Below are 19,861 nucleotides of genomic sequence, written 5' to 3'. Positions count from 1 at the left end.
TTTGATCCTTACAGAAACCCTGTGAGGTAGACAGGGCAGGTGTTTGTTTTTATTTCCATTTTGAAGAAGGGAAAGCTGAGGCTCAGAGACTTTAAGTGATTTGCCTGGAATTCATGCAAATTTACAAATGAGGTGAATCGTTCCAACATTGTTTAAATTTCTGTCTTTAGACTTCTGAAGTATTTCTATTCCTCTTTCCTACATGTTTCCAAAGAGCATAATAACTGAAGTGAGTTTTCACCTCAACTCTCCTTCCCCTCCCTCCCTCCCCTTTTTTTGGTCAGGACCTGTGATTTCAATTAGCTAGGAAACTTCTGGTATGAAAACTCTCTCCAGGGATACGGAGGGACAACTCATGTGGTCTTACAGTTGCCCGGACCCTGAGAAGTGGCTCACTGGTCCATGGCCACTGAGCTCGTATGTGTCAAAGGCAGGATTTAAACCCAGCCCTTTCCGAGTACAAGCCCAGCCTGCCATCCACAGTACTACACTGCCTGCCTTTTTTAAATTATTTTTTAAAGCAATTTGAATTCTAGTAGGCAACAGTGTAGAACCCTGAAGCCTTCAGAGCTCATGCAAAGAAGAGTTGTATCATGTAATCATTTTGGTTTTAGAAAGACATCTTATTTCCCCCAAGGCTTTAAGTCCTTTATGTTTTCCTTCATGTGGTCCAGTAAAGCTGCTCTCTCAACGTGCAGCTGCTTTACTGAACTTGGGAAATCATCTGGCTTCCCTTTGAGAACATAACTGAGAACATAAATAACAGAAAAGGACGTCCCCATTGACATCAGTCTTCAGAGTTTGAGCTGAGTAGAGATTCTTCTAGCCACATCGGGGTCATTTCTGCAGTGAAGAAATACCATGTTCTGAGTTTTAGCAGCATTCCTCCTGAGAAAGGCTCAGCTACAGGTTGCAGAACAAAAACTTATTGATGGTGTCACTCAAAGAGATCCAGGTAATCTGGTGGGTGCTGCTGCTGACCACAGGGGTAGAGCAGCAGCTCTTTCCCCAAGGAGGTGATGGGCTCTTCCTGTAAACAGAAGCACAATATTCAGCTATGTGTGTGTGTTGGGGGGGTGTGCACATGTGTGTATGTGTGTGTGTGTGTGTGTGTGCATGCATGTGTACATCCTTGCACCCTGGACTGAAAACCAACCATCTGAGTGATTACATTGTGTGAGCAGGGCATTCATGGTACATGCATAAGGTGATGTCCCCAGAAGGATTTCAGTTTCCATTTGTCCCTCCCACAATTCTCATACATATATAACACAGTTTATATATACACATACATGTGTGTGTGTGTATGTATGTATGTATGAGATAGATAGATAGATAGACAGATAGACAGATAGTCCCTCGAAGTGAAAATCCCTCAGCTTTCGCACTCAGCACTCTCTTTTTAAAGACTCTGTCCTCAGTGGTTGGTCACTACTCTATTCCTATTTGGTACAAGACCACTCCTTTTATGTTTCCTCTGCCCTTTGCCCCCAGCAGGGTATTCTGGGAAAGAAGGAAAAAAGGACAGGATAAAGGAAGAACATTCTTTCATTCACACTCGCCAAATGCAGAATACTCAAAATATGATTCTGACCACGTCATTCCTCTTCCCAAAACTCTTCTTATTGCTTCTAAGAGAAAGTACATATTGCACTGCTTGGCATCTGGCTCCCACCTACCTTTCCAGTCATTTCATATCAAGTGTCTTTCACACACTCTCCATTCTAATCAAACTGGCCTCTCAGTTGTTCGTCTTGTATGACATTCCATCTCCTGCCCATATGTCTCTGGCCTTTGCTGTTCCCCATTTCTGGGGGGGGGGGGTTCTTCCTCATTTCCGCTTCTAGAACCTCTTTGTTGTTGTTGTTTAGTCATATCAGTTGTGTCGCATTCTTCGTGACCTCATTTAGGGTTTTCTTGGCAAAGATGGTATGCTCATTTTACAGATGAGGAAACTGAGGTAAACTGAGTTAATTGACCTACCCAGGGTCAGACAGCTAGTAAGTGTCTGAAGCCAGATTTAGACTTAAGAAGATGAGTCTTACTTACTTCAGGCCTGGTACTCTACCTACTACACCATCTAGCTGCCCCTCTAAACTGCCCCCCACCACCCAGCATCCTTCAAAGCAAAAGTCAGATGCCTCCTCCTCCATGAAGTCTTTGCTGTGAATTTCAGCTATTAGAGCTCTCTGCCAGGGGAAATTACTTACTCTGCACATATTTGATATCTGCTTATCTCTGTTCATGTGGCATCCTATCTGTATTCTTGTGAGCAGGGACAGTTTCAACCTTATCTTTATATTTCTATTACCTAACATATCACCTTGCACACAGGTGTTTAATAAATGTCCACCGAATTGCCTTGAACAATTATTTTGAAAGGAAGCATATATATATTTAAAATATGTATATATATATAAAGATTTACCCTGTGATATGCGACCAAATCTGCCAGAGTGGAATGCTGGAGTTGGTCCACCCCCAGGAAGCTGTAGGAGTCAGTGGAGGCATCGATTAGGAAATGTTTAGTGCCATCCTTTGAGAGGTAAGACAGAGCATAGCCTTTTATCTTTTCACTGACTCGGATCAGAAAACTTCCAGGGACTTCTGTACTCAAGAGTTCATTTGCTCTCTTTAGAGTAAGAATTCCTGTAGAAAAAGAAGAAAAAACAAAATAAAACAGATACCTCAGACTAGGCAAAAAAAAAACAAAACAAAAAAACAAAAACAAAAAAAACACACCAATATTCTTCCCCACCCTTGTGAACAGGTCAGGTGAATTTAGGACAAAAAACAAGGCCACTTTAATCCCCCTCCCTCCTTTTATTAATCCTACCTTGAAATGCAGTTTAAAAAATAATTATCTCATTAGTATTATATATTTGTGATAATTGGGCAGGGACAAAAATTTCTTTTCCTATCTATGAGCTTTCCTTTTTAAAAATTTCATTTCCTTAAAAAAAATTTCCCAAACACCAAATAAGGTGAGCATGTTCATATACAAAGAGAGAAAGGAGATGGCTCACATACGTTATGAATCTACTCCACAGAAAGACTGCTTGCTCCTCCAAGGATACAAATTCAGCATGTTATTTTCTAAGCCGTGTTTCTCGCTTGCATTTTTTTAAATGAGAAGGAGTTTCTAAGCAAATATACCATATAAAGAAGAAATGTGAAATGGTCAACCTATACAAGAGGATAAGCTATGATTTATATTTGGCTGATGCAGGAGTTTGTTTTGCTTGACTATACACACACACACATAGATAGAAGACAGAGAGACAGACAGACACATATATTTGTGTGTATATATATATATATTATATACATATATATAAAAGGGCTTTGTTTTTCTTGCCTTCTTAATGTGTGGAGGAAAATGGGGAGATTTTGGAAATAATATAAATAATTGAAAATAAAATAAAATAGAATTTTAAAAGGGCTTGTTGATTGCCTGTTTGAATACAGTAATTGCAAATCATCATCCTTGTCCATCAGTTTGTTAAAACAAGAATACGGCAACCCCCTCATTTTAGAAATGAGGAAATTGAGACCTAGAGTTATTTAGTGACTATGGCAAGAATTTGACCTGCTCACAAGGCCAAACCTAGAACCAAGGTCGCCTAGCAGTCCCACTGCATTTTCTACTACTATGGGCCAAGTACCATGCTTTACAAACACCATCTTATTGGATCCTCACAATGACCCTGGGACATATGTGCCATTATAATCCCAATTTTACCTCCCAATACCTCATTACCCTTGAAAGTCATAAAACTGTTGATTTTCTCTTTTTTGTAATTCAGACATCTGACTACTTCTGATCAGCCTTCTCCCTAGTGAACAAGGTTTCATTCTGGCTGCTTCCCATTTTCCCTTCTAATTCTTATCATCATTCTATAGATTTAATCCATCCACAGACACTGCAGTGGAAGCCCAAGGACAAGAGGGCCTAAGGCACTGAATTATTCAAGGTTCCAATTTGTTTGGAGTGTTTGGAGAGTGCACATTTCCATTTCCAGCACAAAGAAACTCTGCCTTCGTCCTATACCTACCACACATAGCACCCCGTTGACATTCTCCACTGTTTTCCTAGGCCACTGTTAATATTTTTCAAAGTAATCACCACCCCTGGTAAAATTGGCCTCCACTCTTAATCGGGAATTATACTTGACTGATCAAGCAGTCCATGTAGAGAAAGGCTGTTAGATGTGAAACAAAAAAGGAAACTCCATTTCTTTTCTTGCCAAAAGGCCCTTAATTGCAAGAGGAAAAAGGACCTGCTTCCACTCCCTGACTCCCACCACCAAATTGAACATATTTATCTTTCATGCAGTTGGGGCATTTGGAAATCAAATGGAGCCCAATTCAGTCATTTCATTAGTCACAGATACTGTACTGTACCCAAGATAAAATTTACTTTCCTTTTTTTCCCCCAGGAATAACAGGGATGAATAACAGGTTATGGGTCAATTCCCCTGTCTTCTGTGAGGACCACATATTGCCAGTGAATAAATAAGGCCACTGCTGGGGACAGGAGAAGTAGAGACATGTGGGAGAGCAATGGCGGACGATATCTTTTTATATCCACCTTAGAGGGATACCTTAGTCAGAGGATCACGGCAATAAAGCAAGAAGGGGCCTCGGGGGCCTTCTACTCCATGCCCCTCATTTTGCCGGTGAAGAACTGAGGTGCAGAGAGATTAAGGAATCTGCCCAATATCACAGAGTAGCAGAGCTGGAGTATGAACCCAAGCCCTTCAACTCCAAATCCAGTACTATACTTGGAGTATCATATTCCCAACCTTAGGCAGCTAGGTGGCAAAGTGGACAGAGTGCTAGGCCTGGAGTCAGGAAGAACTGAGTTCAAGTCTGACCTCAGTCCCTTCCTGGGTATATGACCCTGGATACGTCACTTCACCTCTGTTTGCCTCAGTTTCCTCTAAAGTAAAATTGGGATTATAATGGCACCTATGTTGCAGGGTTGTTGTGAGGATCAAATAAGATGATATTTGTAAAGCATGGTGCTTGGCCCATAGTAGGAACTTAATAAATGCTTATCCTTCCTTCCTGGAAAAGAGGAATGTTTAGGATGCGGATGAAGAATCATGAGCAATTATTTCCTCTTATAGCCAAGAAAAATCCATGGAGTGGCAAAAAGTGTTAGGTGTTGCCTCTTCCCTTCCTCTTCTTAGTGCTTCCATTGTAGTCAATAAGCATTTATTAAGTACCGACTGCATGCCAGACAGCGTGTTAAGAACTAGGGATACAAACAGAAGAGGGAGAAGTCCTTGTCTTTAAGGAGCTTACATTTTGGAGGAGAAAGACAACACAGGAAAGGGATGAAAAGAGGTGGAAGGGAGGAGTAAAGGAGGAAACATGGCTGGCATGGGCACTTCCATAAAAGAAAGGTTACAGGTGGAACTAACCCATGGGACAGAATGATCTTCCCGGAGGAGGAGGGTGCAGAAGGGGAGGGGCAGGAGCGCATCCCCTGCACAGGTCTAGTGCTTTAAGCCTAGGACAACTATCCCTTCCACATGACGACTTTTCCCATCATGGTTTCACTATATCTCAGGTCTGCATAAGAAATTAAATAGGAATTTTGGGGGAGATTTGCAGAAGCCACAGATGACCTGTGAAGGCCACAAGATGACACAGACCTTATGACCAAATACTTAACCCATATTTTACTATAAGGTACTGTAAAACACCCCATAAAAGAAAAAGAAAAAAGTCAAGACTTTTTCTCTCGTATGAAGAGAGAGCCAAAAAATTTTATGTGGTTTTTCCAGATCGCAAGAGTGCTGTACCCCAACCCCCGTGATGTGGAAGGAATAACTGCACATACTTTGCTTAAAGAAATAGATACTTTGCTGCTGGATGAAGTCCAAACTCCTTGGCTCTGCATTCAGGGCCTTGAGGTCTAGCCTTATCTCAAAATACAAACCTCCAGTGAATTCAGTGTGAAGCCAGACCAGACACCTTGGAACATCCTCCATATAACCTAGGCTTTTCTGCCTCATTACTTTTGATCACTCTGTTCCCTACACTTAAATCACTGTATCTTGCCCCTTACTGAATTCCTCCCCATCCTTAAAAGCCACACTCAAATGCCACTGCAGTTTTTAACTTTTTCTTTTTTTTTGCTTTGGCAATCGGGGTTAAGTGATTTGCCTGGGGTTACACAGCTAGTAAGTGTTATGTGTCTGAGGCCGGATTTGAACTCAGGTCCTCCTGACTCCAGGTCCTGTGCTCTATCCTCTGCACCACCTAGCTGCCCCCAGTTTTTAACTCTTATCCTGCTGCATTCTCCACGCCCCTCCCCAACCCCAAACCCCACTAAATAATGATGTTTTTTTACTAGAAAGAAGAAAGGAAACAAGCCTTTTAAAAGCACCCACTATGCACCAAGGACTGTACTAAACACTTTACAAATATAATCTTATTTTATCTTCACAACAACCCCAGTAGGTAGGGTTATTATAATTATCCCCATTTTGCATTTATAGTTTATAGGGTAACTGTTATTATTATTATTATTATTATTCCCCATTTTACAGTTGAGGAAACTGAGGCAGGGAGAGGTCAAGCGACTTGCCCTAGGTCACACAGGCAGCAAGTGTCAGGGACTGAGATTTGAACCAGGAATGTCTTGCCATGTTGAACCCGTGAAATTTGTTTACTGGATTGATTTGGCAAATGGTGACAGGGCTGTCCTGCTGTACTAGTCACAGACCCAGGATGAACTGCCTCTACCCTGCTTTCCTCCTCTTCTCTAGATAGGAGACATTAGAAATTATGCCTTATAGGTTTAGGTATATGATACCCCTAATAATCTTATCTCTCTTCTCCTTTTCTCTGAAACTGGATGTAAATTTCTTGTATTAACCTTTTTTTTTTTTGTGGATTATAAAGTATTCAACATACTTGATCCCACTAAGACATTGCAAAGGGTAAGAAGGGCTAGAAACAGGAAACAGAGATTTCATTCAAGAGCTCAAAATCTAAAAAGGGCAAGAGATTAAGCCTTGTGAAACTTTAGGAAGTTAGTATCTATGCATGGAAGTATATAGGCTGCCTACAGCCTATAGTGAAAAGTCACTTATTATTAATAATAGCAATTAAAAAAAACAAGAACACCTCACATTTCTAGAACATTTAACATTTCACAAACCATTTTCCTTACAACTATTCTGTTTGGTAAGGAGGATAAGTATTATTATCCCCTTTTATAGGTGAGAAAACTGAGGCCTATAGAGATTAAGTGATTTGCCTGTAGCCAGGAACTCAAACCCAGATCTTCTGACACCAAAGCCTGGGCTCTTTCAAACACAACATAGCATACAGACTGTAGGTGGATAAAAAGCAAAAACCTGATGAGGATTCCTGCATATAAAACCTGAAATTACTCATTATTTCTAAGGATAAAGCAGATGGTCTCATTTGACAATTATTCTTTTTGATCCCAAGAAGAAAATCATAATGGAAAATAATAGCCAAACCCAAGTGGAAGGTCAAAGTCTCCTCAGAAGCAGGTCATGTAGTTATTTACAATGCATTAAACTGTGGGTAGGGAGTGGGAAAAGTTTAAGAAGCCCTGTGTAGATATGATTAGAGTATAATGCAGGATGACCACCTACACAGCATATCTGCCGGCTGGCACTGTAAAGTCCCTTTCCATATATGGATCACAATGAAATCATTTTTATGGTGAATCGCCAATAACGGTTTGACAATGTGGGCAGTGATTCCAAAGACAGGTTCAGAATTCAAAACTGTGAGGGTTTGGATAATTTGATGTCTACAAGTATATCCCATTTTGAGCAAACCTGACATCTAAAACTGCATGCATGCACGCAAGCACATATGCACACAGACACATTTAAAAAGTTATATTGGGACTGCTACAGAAATGTTTGTATATATGGGTCTTTTTCCTTTTTCTTTGATTGCTTTGGGGTATAGACCTAGTCATAGTATCACTGAGTCAAAGGGTAGGAACAGTTTAGGGATATTTTATTTGGGAGTAGGGGGCATGGGGAAGACAGAGGGAAGAGGGGAGAAGAGTTTAAAAGGAAATTAGTTTTTAAAAAATTTTAATTGTATTTAAATTTAAGAGATATGTATGTGTGTCTGTGCACATGTGGAGACTTTTATAGAGGTAAGTTCTAGTGTATTTAAAGTATAATTTGATTTATAACAAACTGTATACACAGCTTTTCATAAATATGCATACTATAAAAACTTGAATTAGATCTGCATGTAAATAGGGCTTCTAAAAACTAAGTTAAAAATCTAGGCTAGAAATTACTCATTTGCCGAGTTTGGGAAATTCTTTGTAATATTCATCACTACCAGACTCTGCATGTGCAGACTTTGCAACCCTGCCCCACTATGGTAGTTATCAAATCTTTGCACTCCAAATAATAGCAGGCAATAATAATATTCTACTCTTCAACTCCATACCTATATCCTTCAAAAACACTATAAGTTTTACAAGGGAGGAGGAAAGGGAGAAAGAAAAGGTATTTCCTTCATTTTTCCTGTTTAAAAATGATTAGATCTTTAAGGACTGTAGCCTATCTTTAACAATTGCTCATTATTTTTTAAAATAAATTTTATTGAAATCTTTTGTCTTCCTGACCTCTACATTTTTCAATGTATCTTTTTCCCAGCTTCTCCCAGAGAATCATCCCTTATAATAATGAATTTTTAAAAGGGGATGAGGTCACAAGAGATCAGCAAAACTGTGCTTGGTCATTATAATTTCATAGCTTTCAGGTGTGATTGCTGTGTCGTTCCTTCTCTTTACTTTGTGGCAATGTATACAGTACATTGTTCCCTGGCTCTGCTTACTTTATATCAGTTCATATAAGACTTACTAAGCTCCTTTGTTTTCATCCTGTCCATTATTTATTACAGCACAGTAAAGTTCTATTACATTCATGAACAACTCGTTTAATCATTCCCCAGTCAATAGGCATCTACTTTGTTGTTAGGTCTTTGCTACTACAACATGACCTACTCTAAATATGTTGCTGTGTATGGAACCTTTATTTTGTCACTGACCTCCTTGGGTATATGTCTAGCAGTGGAATCTCATGGTAAAAAAAAAATGCGTACATTTTAGTCACTTTCTTCTTGTAATCCCAAATTGCTTTTCCACAGACCAATCAGCAGTTCCACCAATAACGCATTAGAGTACTCATCTTTCAGTGATCTTTCCTACATTGACTATTCTCATATTTCATCATTTTTGACATTATTTGTGAGTGACATGAAAACTCAGAGAATAAGTTACTATTATGAAGCAGTTTAAAGTTCACAAAGTACTTTCTTCACAACAACTTAGTGAGATAGGTAATGCAAGTATCATCCCATTTTACAAATGATGAAACTGAGGCAGCAAGTGACTTAATCAGAGTTACTTAACAAGTAAATATCAGAACTGGGATTAGAACTCAGGACTTGTTTGATTCTGAGCCCAGTATTCTTTCCATTACCTCTTGTCAGTCTACTAAAGTTGAAGTTAGGTAGAGGAGAGAGAGAAAACAAAGTACCAGAGATGAAGATAACGGTGCTGATGTGGGATGAGGAATGCCTTGCAGGAGAGTAGGTTAATTTGGAAGAAATCAGGGCAGTTAGCAATGCTGTTTTGATGTAACAGCTGGGTAAAAACCAGGGGATGCTCAGCATCTCCATATGGTGGTGAAGAGCAGCTGTGGCAGGTCATCAGAGACATCTGTGTTCCTCTCTTCCCTTGAAACTCTTGTGTAGTCCAAGCATCCCTGGAACCTCTTCAGACTATGTTTGGACTGCTATAGGCTTATGAGACCTGATCTGGAGTGCAGCTAACACAGACACTGTATGGGGAGACACAGCCTTAGAGACACTGCTTTGGCAGTGAGATGGCACAACTAGAACTAAGGTTTCCTTGAAAGGGCTCAGAATCTCTAAGGGAGCTCTAATATGGAAGCTAAGTGACAGTAATGGCCACTTAGGAGGCATCAGGATATAACAGAAGTAAGTCTGGGTTATTGAGTGGGTTGGGTGAAATGTTCTCTTACTATAGCTTTGAGCCTTGTGCCATTAGTAAGAGCTGTCTGTGGATTACATGATTTATAGATTCTTAAAGCTGGAAGATGCTCCTGAAAGGATTCCCTAGAGTCAGTTATAGGAGGACGTTGTGCTAATGAACTACCCCTAAGTCCAAAGTTCTTTCCCAAAAGATACCTCTAGGGAGTCACGATCTCTAGTCTGAGAAACACTTCTTATGTAGGCTAGATGGCTGCTGAGTTCCCTTCCAATAGTTTCTGTGATTCTGTGATTCCTAAGGGCAAGGCATATATTATCCTTTTCTCTGAAAAGTATGGAGTCCAATTCTCTCTCTCTCTCTCTGTCTCTGTCTCTGTCTCTGTCTGTCTATATTTCTCTCTGTGTGTGGTCTCTCTCTGTCTCTGTCTCCCTCCCTCCCTCTCCTTCCCCCTCTTCCTTTTCCCTCTCCCACTAATGCTATATTTCAGCACGTGGAAGGTCAAGTTGGAATTGTCTAATTATATACACTAATTTTTGCATAGGCATTATTTGAGAAAGTATTGGCATTGATGTGATTATGAAACTATCAAAATATCAAAGTCATCTTTTAATCTTTATCCTTTTTTCCTAGTTTGGAATTGATTTTGACTTTACTCTTAGCAGTTAATGTCCTTAACTGCACACAGAAAGCTGATTCTGAAATTACTCTCACATCAGTTAGCAGCTGTTTCCTGCCAGACAGAATCTGTTTGGATTTTTTGGGGGGGCGACGGAGGGAGAAGAGGTGCGTGCGGGGGGAGGGGAAGGGTGAGGAAGAAGGTAACTGTTTGGTGCTCAACATGTCCAGTAACTTCTGACTTTTTATCAAGAAATTAACAATACATAGGAATCTTATTTCTAAATCCTGTCATGGCATCACCTTCCTGATGTCATGGTCCTCTTCAAGAATGAAGGACAAACAACAACAACCCTATTTTCTAATATATTTTTCATATCTTCCAATGTCCCCCTTTACAATGAAGTCACTGGTGACTGGGAAATATTGATTTGATTTGGAAGATCTTGTCAAATTTTTCATAGAATTTCTCGGCTTCTTCCTTTGTAACAGATAGTGCTTCCATTCATCACAAGCATGGTGAGGGGAGATTAGCAAATACCCCACAAAATGATGCTCCTTTCTCAAACTCTACCAACTCCTCTATTCAGTTCTCTGATCTTTTGGGCTCTTGATCCATTTAGTTATAATACTTCATATCTTCTAGTTTTATTTACAGTGACAACGTCAACATGAATGGGGTTCAGTTCCTTCCAGAAGTCCATCAACTTATCAGCTGTTGGGCAAAGATTTCATATTTTAATGTATCATCAGTTCATTAGTTTTTGTAGACTGATGACAAGCTAGGTTATTCTTAGTAACCTCTCTTCTCTCCTGAGTAAGTCAGTTAACCTGTTTAGCTTAGTTTTCTCATCTGCAAAATGGGGATGATTATAGCACCTACCTCCCAGGGTTGTTGTGAGACTAAGATGAAATAACATTTGTAAAGTCCTGTGTAAACCTTAAAATGTTATATAAATGCTAAGTATAATTATTATCGTCCTCTTGTAATCCATTTTATCCACTACTACCAGATTAATCTTTCTAAACTATTACTCCGATTTGTCTTCTATTTAAAAGCTTTCAGTGGATCCCTACTGTCTAAAGTTCACACCCCTTATACTGGCATCCAAAGGCTTCCACAGTCAGCCTCCAAGCTGCCTTTACAGTCCTGTCACCCAGTATTCACACATCCCAGGTTCCGGCCAAACTAACTCCTTGCTCTTTTCCAAGCGCCACCCAGGTTTTCTCACATCTGTGTTCACCTTGCCTGCAGTGCCCTCCTCCTCATCCTATGCATTAATTCTACCCACTGTTCAAGGCCAACTTCTTCACGAAGATGACTGAGTCTGAAGCAAACCATACCTCTCTTCAAATCTTTCTCAGACCACTCATTAGAATCTGCTTCTGTTCATGTCCTGTACACACAGAACAAAATCACTGAAGGCAAGGTTCATTTTTGAGCAGAGTTTTCAACATTCCCTTCCCCAGCACTAAAAAGAGTCTTGTACAGAACAGAAGCTCAATAATTTTTTTTTTTTGCTGAATAAATGAGTGAATGAACACAATTAGCTTGAAAATGAAATATGAACATTATGTTCCCAAGAAGTGTTCCTTCCTCATCTGGGAAGCTTTGAGAAAAACAGAGAAACACATCCATTAGTGTTCTTTTGGGTAGAAGTGGATTCTAAACAGCCCTTGCCCTCTATCTCTGAGCCACAGCAAGAAGAGCCTAATTAAGGGCTTCCTTTTTGTTTCTCTTCCCATGAGGAGAGAGGTTCTTATCCCTTTTGTTCTTTCCCCTTTCCCTTCTCATTCCTTCTAGAGGAGAAGTACTCAATACCATCTGGTTTGGAGAGCAAGAAATCAGTAAAAAAAATTATAAAGGAAGGAAGGCAAGTTGAATGACAAGACTGCTAGATTTCATTTTGTTATTCATTTAAATAAACATGTGTAAGCACCCACCTATGTATAATGCACTGTTGGAAGCCACTGGAAGAAACGTAAAGATAAATGAAATGATGACTATTTTTGAGAAGACAAGGTGGAGGTACACGGATAAACAAACCATAAATCAGAAAGGACTGTAAGATCAGAGAAGAGAGGAATTTCTTCCACCTGGGGAAATCATTTCATTGAGGAAGTGACTGCATCTGGATTTTGAAGGATGGGTGATGTCAACAGGTGGAGACTGGCAAGGAAGTGAGGTCATTCTATGTAATGAGCAATGTGGACAAAGGTACTAATTGAGGTTGAAAGCTTGGGGTAGTCCTAGGTGACGGTGAGTAATTTGGCTGTGCTAGAATATGGTATAGATAAAAGCAAACAGGATGAAACAAATAGAGGTAGAATGGAGCCAGATTACAGAAGGCTTCATGTGCCAAACTAAAGATTTTGGAATTTATTCAGCAGGGAGTGAGGGTCCATTGAAGGTACTCAGAGAGATGAGCAACATAATCATATCTGGAAACCAGAAAGTCCAATCTGGCCGCAGTGCCTAGGATGGATTGAAGGCGGCAACGCTGGAGTCAGTTTGATTCAGTTTGACATTGAGCACATAAGACTTTCCAAGTTTGTCTCAGAGCCTATTTGACTGGCTTCTAAATAAAGTGAAGTGAAGCACTTGCAAAGACCCCAGAAAATGGGATATTTTTACATAGGCATGTGTATGTATTCCAGGATGGGGGATAGGCATGGAGTTTGCAAACAAAGCATTTTCATATTTGATCCTGAAGTTAATGGGGAACTACTGGAGTTTATTGAGTATGTGAGTGAGTGTGTGTGTGCATGTGTGTGTGTGTAAGTGGGTGAGAGAGAGAGAGAGAGAGAGAGAGAGAGAGAGAATGACATGGTCAAATCTAAACTTTCAGAAAATCACTTTGGCAGCTGACTGGAAATGGAGTTGAGTGGGGAGAGACTTGAGGCAGAGAGATCAATGGAAAGACTATTGTAAAATATTCTAGGCCAAAGGTAATGAGCATCTGCACCAAGGGTGATGGTTGTGTGAGTAGAGAAGACATAGATGGACATATATGGAAGACGCTATGAAGGTAGGAAGGCTAAAATTTGGATATGTAGTTTGAGCGTGAGTTGGTGAGGATCACACAGAGGTTACCATCCAGGCCTGGATGACGGTGGTGTTCTTGACCAAGGTGTCAAACTCAAATAGAAATGGGAACCACTGATCTGTACATAAAGGTCCCTTTGGGCCAGATATTGATTTTGTGTTATGGTTTGATGTTATCTATGTTTTATTGTATTTTTATTTTTATTAAATATTTCTCAATTATTTTAATCTTGTTTGGGCAACATGACAGTAACAGAGGAGCTGGAAAGAAGATAAGGTTTTGGGGAAAAGATGAGTTCTGTTTGTTGTGTCTGTGGGTCACATACTATGAGATGCCAAAAAGGCAGTTTTGGGACAGGAGAGAGATTACAGCTGCATGTATAGATGAAACCAATGAGTGGTCATGAGATTCCCTACTCCCCACCCCCAGCACTTAAAACAGTTATCTTGTACAGAGAAGGAGCTCAATAGATTTTTGCTAAATAAATGAGTGATTGAAAAGGAAATACAAATGTTATTTTTGAAAGGACCTTTTTTTCTTCATCTGCGGAACTTTGAGAAAAAGAGAAACATATTTGTTGGTGCTCTTTTGGGTAGAAGTGGTATGGTGGAAGAAGAGAAGAGGGCCCAGGACAAAGGCCTGGGAGGGGGTGGTAGAATGGAGGTGGGGCAGGATACAGTAGGTGCAGTATTCATGTTGAACAGATCATTGGCATCTGACAGGGCACTGCAGAGTGACTTAACTACCACCAAGTCGACTTCTGACTTCTCCTTGTCACACACCCTGAAACCACCAAGGCCTTTCACTACCTGCTACTGTAATTCTGCTTTCTGAACATAATAATAACTGACATTTGTATATCACTTTAAGGTTCACAACATATATTAAATACATTATCTTATTTGAGCATCACAACAACCTTTGAGGTAGACAGATATTAATAGACTCATTTCACAGGCAAACTGTGGAAAATGAGGCTGAGAAAGGTTAAGTGGTCACTTGGCCGTGGTCACACAGCTAATAAGTGTCCAAAGAAGGATTTGAATTCAGATCTTCCCAACTCCACTTCTAATACTTCATTGGCTAAGATATTAAGTAGGTATCGTATATTTAAGTGAATGTATTGTAAATGAGGCAGAATTTATGTAACCATCTGAAAATTCAGACAGAAAAGGTTTTGAAAAATAAACATGAAATCACATAATTAGTGGTATAGTAGGAAAAATGTTAGACTCAAGATTCAGAAGACCTGGGTTCAAATTTTGACACCAGCATTTACTTGCTATGTGATCTAGGACAACTCACATTACCTTTCTTAACTTCATCTTCAACACCTGTAAAACGAATGAATCAGTCAGTTGAACAACAAGATTTTATTATTTGTCTCTGCTGGTAGAAGGAAGGAACAGAAGGGAAAAAAGGTTAAATAAGCCACACCCTTGAGGAATTCACATTCCATCTTGGGGGCAGGAGTTACATGTACCTATAGGTATCTATACAAAATAGATGCCAGGTGATTTTGCATTATCCACCCTCAAGGTTTTTGTGAGGAAATGTGCTTTAAGATCTATAGAAATGTATTGCGGTTGTTGTTACTGCCATTGTTATTATTGTTTTCATGAAAAGAGAGATTTGAAGGATTTTGAGATTGGCTATGTTGCTTTCTTCCCTGAAGGATGAAGGATTCATCCCAGAATTTTGAAAACTGTAGATGCCAGAGGTTTCCAGTCCAGAGTTAAAAATGTTTGAGAGCTTTTACCTCTGACTTGGGCTAAATCATAGGTTAAGGAAAATTGGGGAAGCACTCAGTATGTCTTCCTTAAGACTAATTGCTGATATATATGTGTGTGTGTGTGTGTGTGTGTGTGTGTGTGTGTGTGTGTGTGTCTATACACACATATGCATGCACATATGTACACATATAATATCTTTGTATGCATATCCATACATATTGTGTTGTGTGTTTTTGTATATAAATATGTATATGTGTGTATATCTATCTGTATAAAGTTTGAGAGCTATTACTTCTGACTTGGACTAATTCATAGGTTAAGGAAAATTAAGGTGGCACTCAAAGTGTCTTCCTTAAGACTAGCCACTGTTCGGCCTCAGACACTTGACACTTACTAGCTGTGTGACCCTGGGCAAGTCACTTAACCCTGGTTGCCTCACCAAAAAGCAAAAAGAAAATACCAGTTACTGTTTTATACATGTGTGTAAAATATATATGACACACACCATGTATCATATATGTATGTATATAATATATATGTTTGTATATATGTACACATATACAGACATACCTATATTTGTGTGTGTATAAGTTCAAGAGTTATTACTTCTGACTTGGGTTAATTCATTGGTTAGGGAAAATTAGGGAGGCATTTACTCAATGTGTCTTCCTTAAGATTAGCTACTGTAGTTATATGTTTTATATATGTATATGTGTGTATGTATATATATACATATATACATACACACACACACACATATATCCATAACCATAGGACTGGGAACTGCCAGAGTAGCAAGTGTGGGAGGAGAGAAGGGAAATATGAATCTACACAGAAAACAACCTCTAGGGAACTCAGGTTTCAGAGAATAATTGCTTTCACAGAAACTAATAGGATTTACCCCTAAGGAGAACGAACAGCTTAAGACACGTGCCAAAGCTAGATGCAATCAATACAGCTTAGGAATGGAATATGCTGGATTCTCCATAAATGTAAAAAGTCTGTTCTAAGCAGCTAAGAAAATAAAATACAGATGCTAATGCATTTGGACAAGGACAAGCTCAATTACTTGCTAAGACAGTAACAAAGGTCCTTGGGGAAAAGAAGACAATAGAATCATTTTGTAATTGGTTTAAATTCATGTTAATAAACTGTCCATTACATTTCTAGAAGTGTCCTAATGAAGTACAAAACATACACAGGGAAAAAGTGCCAGAAGAGTTAAGACTTTAGTTCCTGCTCTAAGTAGATGTGTGATCCTGGGCAAGTTACTGAGCCCCTCTGAGCCTCAGTTTCCTGATCTGATGGGGGAAATAAATACATTGTGTGCCTAAATCATAGGGATGTTATGACAATTAAATGAGATAATCTATGTGAAATGCTTTGCTAATGACATATAGCAGAAAATGCTACATAAATGTCAGCTGTTATGATGATGGTGGTAATAACAGTTGATGATGCTGATGATGATTGTTTAAAGGCTAATTTATACTCTTAACAGAGAAGAACAATAAGAAAGTCAATTAATGAAGAATCTGCTTATACTTCAATAGACAGTCATTTCCTAATTTTAGTAATGATTCATCTGTTGGTTCAAAAAAAAAAAAAGTTGGCTAAGCCTAGGTCCCTATTAGGAAATGTAAGCTAATAAAATATTGATGGAAAATCAAACATGTTCTTGTTTTTCAGAAAGGCAGAACAATCCTTCTCAAAACAAAGGACTAGCCTCCCCAGAGAGGTATAAACAGGGCTTTAATGAATGCATTTGCTAATTGTAATTATACAACTATGTGACGGACACAGTTTTCATGCCCTTCGCTCTAGGTTGCTCTGTAATCAACTGCCCTTGATTTTTACATGTACATATGTATGTCTCCCAGATAACATGGAAGCTCCTCACCAGCAGCAATTGCATCTTCTACTTCTTGTGGCTTTCTCCTGATCTTTTCCCTTGCCCCCTTCCATGCCATGCTTACTACACAGAAGCATAAGATAAATCCACTTCGAATGAATGAACAAATGGACCAGTATATGTGGGTTCTCTTTGAACTTCATCATTTATTATTTGGTGATACCTTTACCCATGGAATCTAAAAGCATGTTAGTCTATGTAATTAATCCTATATAGAAATGTTCCTGGCAGACCCATCTTCAGATGGTCTGAATAGATAACCTGATTTTGTTATAACAGCAGAGTCACTCTACTAGATATGAAGATGCCTGACATTGATTAGCAGATACACACATGAATGTCAGAGCATATAAGCATATTCACATTTCTTGTTATCTTATATAAACTCTTGTCAAGATATTAGGAGACACCCTGTTTTCCAGAGCTAAGAACCAGCAAGCAAGCTGTGCCTTGAACTTGACATGTCAACAATCCTCTGTGCTCCCCCTCTGGATGATCTCAGTCACAGTGAAATCCCAGAATTGTGTTATATAATTATTGTATTGCTTTGACCAGCACCAGGTGTTCTCTGAGCTTGGACAAGCACCTGCTGTATTTATATTCCTGGTCATGAAGCCCTGCTGTGAATCAAACTTGTCTCATTGTTACTGTTACCCTTCATTGGAGGGCTACAGCTCACTGCGTAGCCATTGGTATAAGTATTGAGCTCTCCTCACACTAATGTTGGTCCCCCCACTAAAGGAACGGCCCTAGCACACATGTCTAATTTGCCTCCTTGCTCGCAAGCCATTTCCCTCATTTGAAATTACACTTGTTTGATTCCTGACTCCCTGTCTTTAGCGTGCTCTGTTTGGCTCTGGCCACCCACAGGTTAGAGGCCAGTTCAGTCTAGTTGACATTATCGAAAATTATTATAGTCAAACAAATAAGTAACTAGATACAATAATGAAATGAGGTGAAAAGACTCTAAGAAGAAATATAGATTGGGAAGGGAGGGTTTTTTAAGTGGAAAAAACATTTTTTCTTCGCCAATCTTGTGGCTCCTCTTCAGTCTCCCATTTTCCACAGTTGTTCAAGTATTGTGAATAGTATTTCAACAAGTAACTACACCCGTCAGTTCTCTCAGTACTCAAAGCTGTAGTCCATCTGGGAGAGGTGACTCGAATCCAACAAGAGAAAAATCATGCTCTTTTACTATCTCTTTATTTACTTGGGGTGTCAACTCTATGTTAAACATTTTTGTTCTATGTTTTCCAATGTAAAGGTCATTTTTTCTTGGCAGAGAACATAAGAGCAAAATAGGAAATAAGGGCCGCTCTCTACCTTCTCTTTGTTGTCACTTAACATCATCCCATTTACCCCTAAGCAAAAGTCCTATCTCTTCCAATTCAGTCCCCTCCCCCAAAAGCAAACAAATAAACAAACAGAAAACCTCTGTTGGTCATAACTTCCCTCACCAGCCTCAGATCATTCAGAGTTTTAGCCCTCCCGACACTATTTTTACATGACTGGGCTTCTAGTCATCCTCTGTGCAGCCCTTTTCTGTTTTTTGTACATTTCTTTTAAAAATATCATTTGGTTGGTGAGCTACATAACAGCATCCATATCAGTCTCCTTAGACAAACCCATTATTCTCTTGATTGGAATTGTTGTGTGGATGACTTTGATGTTGGGAAACTAGTGACTGGAATGATAGGGGTGTTCTCAACAAAAATAAGAAGTTAGGAAGAGGAAAGGGGTTTGGGAGAAAAAAATAATGAGTTCTTTCTTGGGTTGAATTTGATATGCCTATGGGACAGCCAATGGAGATATCCTACATGCAGTTAGTTATGGAGACCTAAAGTTCAGGAGACTGGGAAAAGATACTTAGATTTGGAGATTATTTGTATAGTGGTGATAGATGACTCCACTGGAAGAGAAAAAAGAAAAAAAAAAGAGAAGAGGTCCTACAACAGAGCCTAGGGTACAGTACTCTGGCAATGGAAGTAAAATAAAGATGAGGATCCAGCAAAAGAGACTGAGAAAAAGAAATCATACAGGTATATTTGGAGACAGAAGACAACTCAGAGTCCATTGAATCCAACCCCCTTTGTTTGCAGATGAGGAAGTGGAGGCATAGAGAGGTCCAGTGACTTGCTCAGTCTCACAGTGTCTAATACAGGATTTAAACTCAGATCATCCTGACTCCAAGTCCAGTGCCATATTCATTATACCATGCTATACAAAGCAGTACCACAAAAAGTGTTGTTATTTTTGTTTGTCCTTCATGACATCAGGAAGATGATGCCATGACTTGCAAATGAATGGGATTTAAGTGAGAGAGGGATGAGCAAGGTCACCAGCCTCACTCTCTCCTCTGGAGCCATCTGGGTCCAGTGGCAAGATATAGAGCAGGACAACGGGAGATGGCCCCTACCACAAAAGTACCAGGAAGAGGAATGACCAAGAGGAAGGGGGTTGTCAACAATATCAAATCATGGATTTGAGGTCAAGAAGGAATAAGAAAAAGCCATTA

General features: G+C 39.4%; 1 protein-coding gene across 6 annotated transcripts in view; it reads right to left on the bottom strand.

Moving 5' to 3' along the window:
• Positions 1-61: 61 nt before the first annotated feature.
• SH2D4A (SH2 domain containing 4A) overlaps positions 62-19,861 on the bottom strand; it is a 108,279-nt gene continuing 88,479 nt past the window's right edge. For all 6 annotated transcript variants that reach the window (XM_027865330.1, XM_027865334.1, XM_027865335.1 and 3 more), the window contains 2 exons: positions 2,429-2,649; positions 62-1,030 (listed from right to left, as the gene is read on the bottom strand). In XM_027865330.1, coding sequence (XP_027721131.1) covers positions 938-1,030; positions 2,429-2,649 — 314 coding nt within the window. In that variant the 3' untranslated portion in view covers positions 62-937. The remainder of the gene's footprint in view (positions 1,031-2,428; positions 2,650-19,861) is intronic.

The sequence above is a fragment of the Vombatus ursinus genome, unplaced genomic scaffold, assembly GCF_900497805.2.
Source record: "Vombatus ursinus unplaced genomic scaffold, bare-nosed wombat genome assembly UNPS02014778.1, whole genome shotgun sequence".
In the NCBI taxonomy this organism is placed as follows: Eukaryota; Metazoa; Chordata; class Mammalia; order Diprotodontia; family Vombatidae; genus Vombatus; species Vombatus ursinus.
The sequence above is the reverse complement of the archived record's forward strand: the minus strand, read 5'-3'. Positions and strand labels throughout refer to the sequence as shown.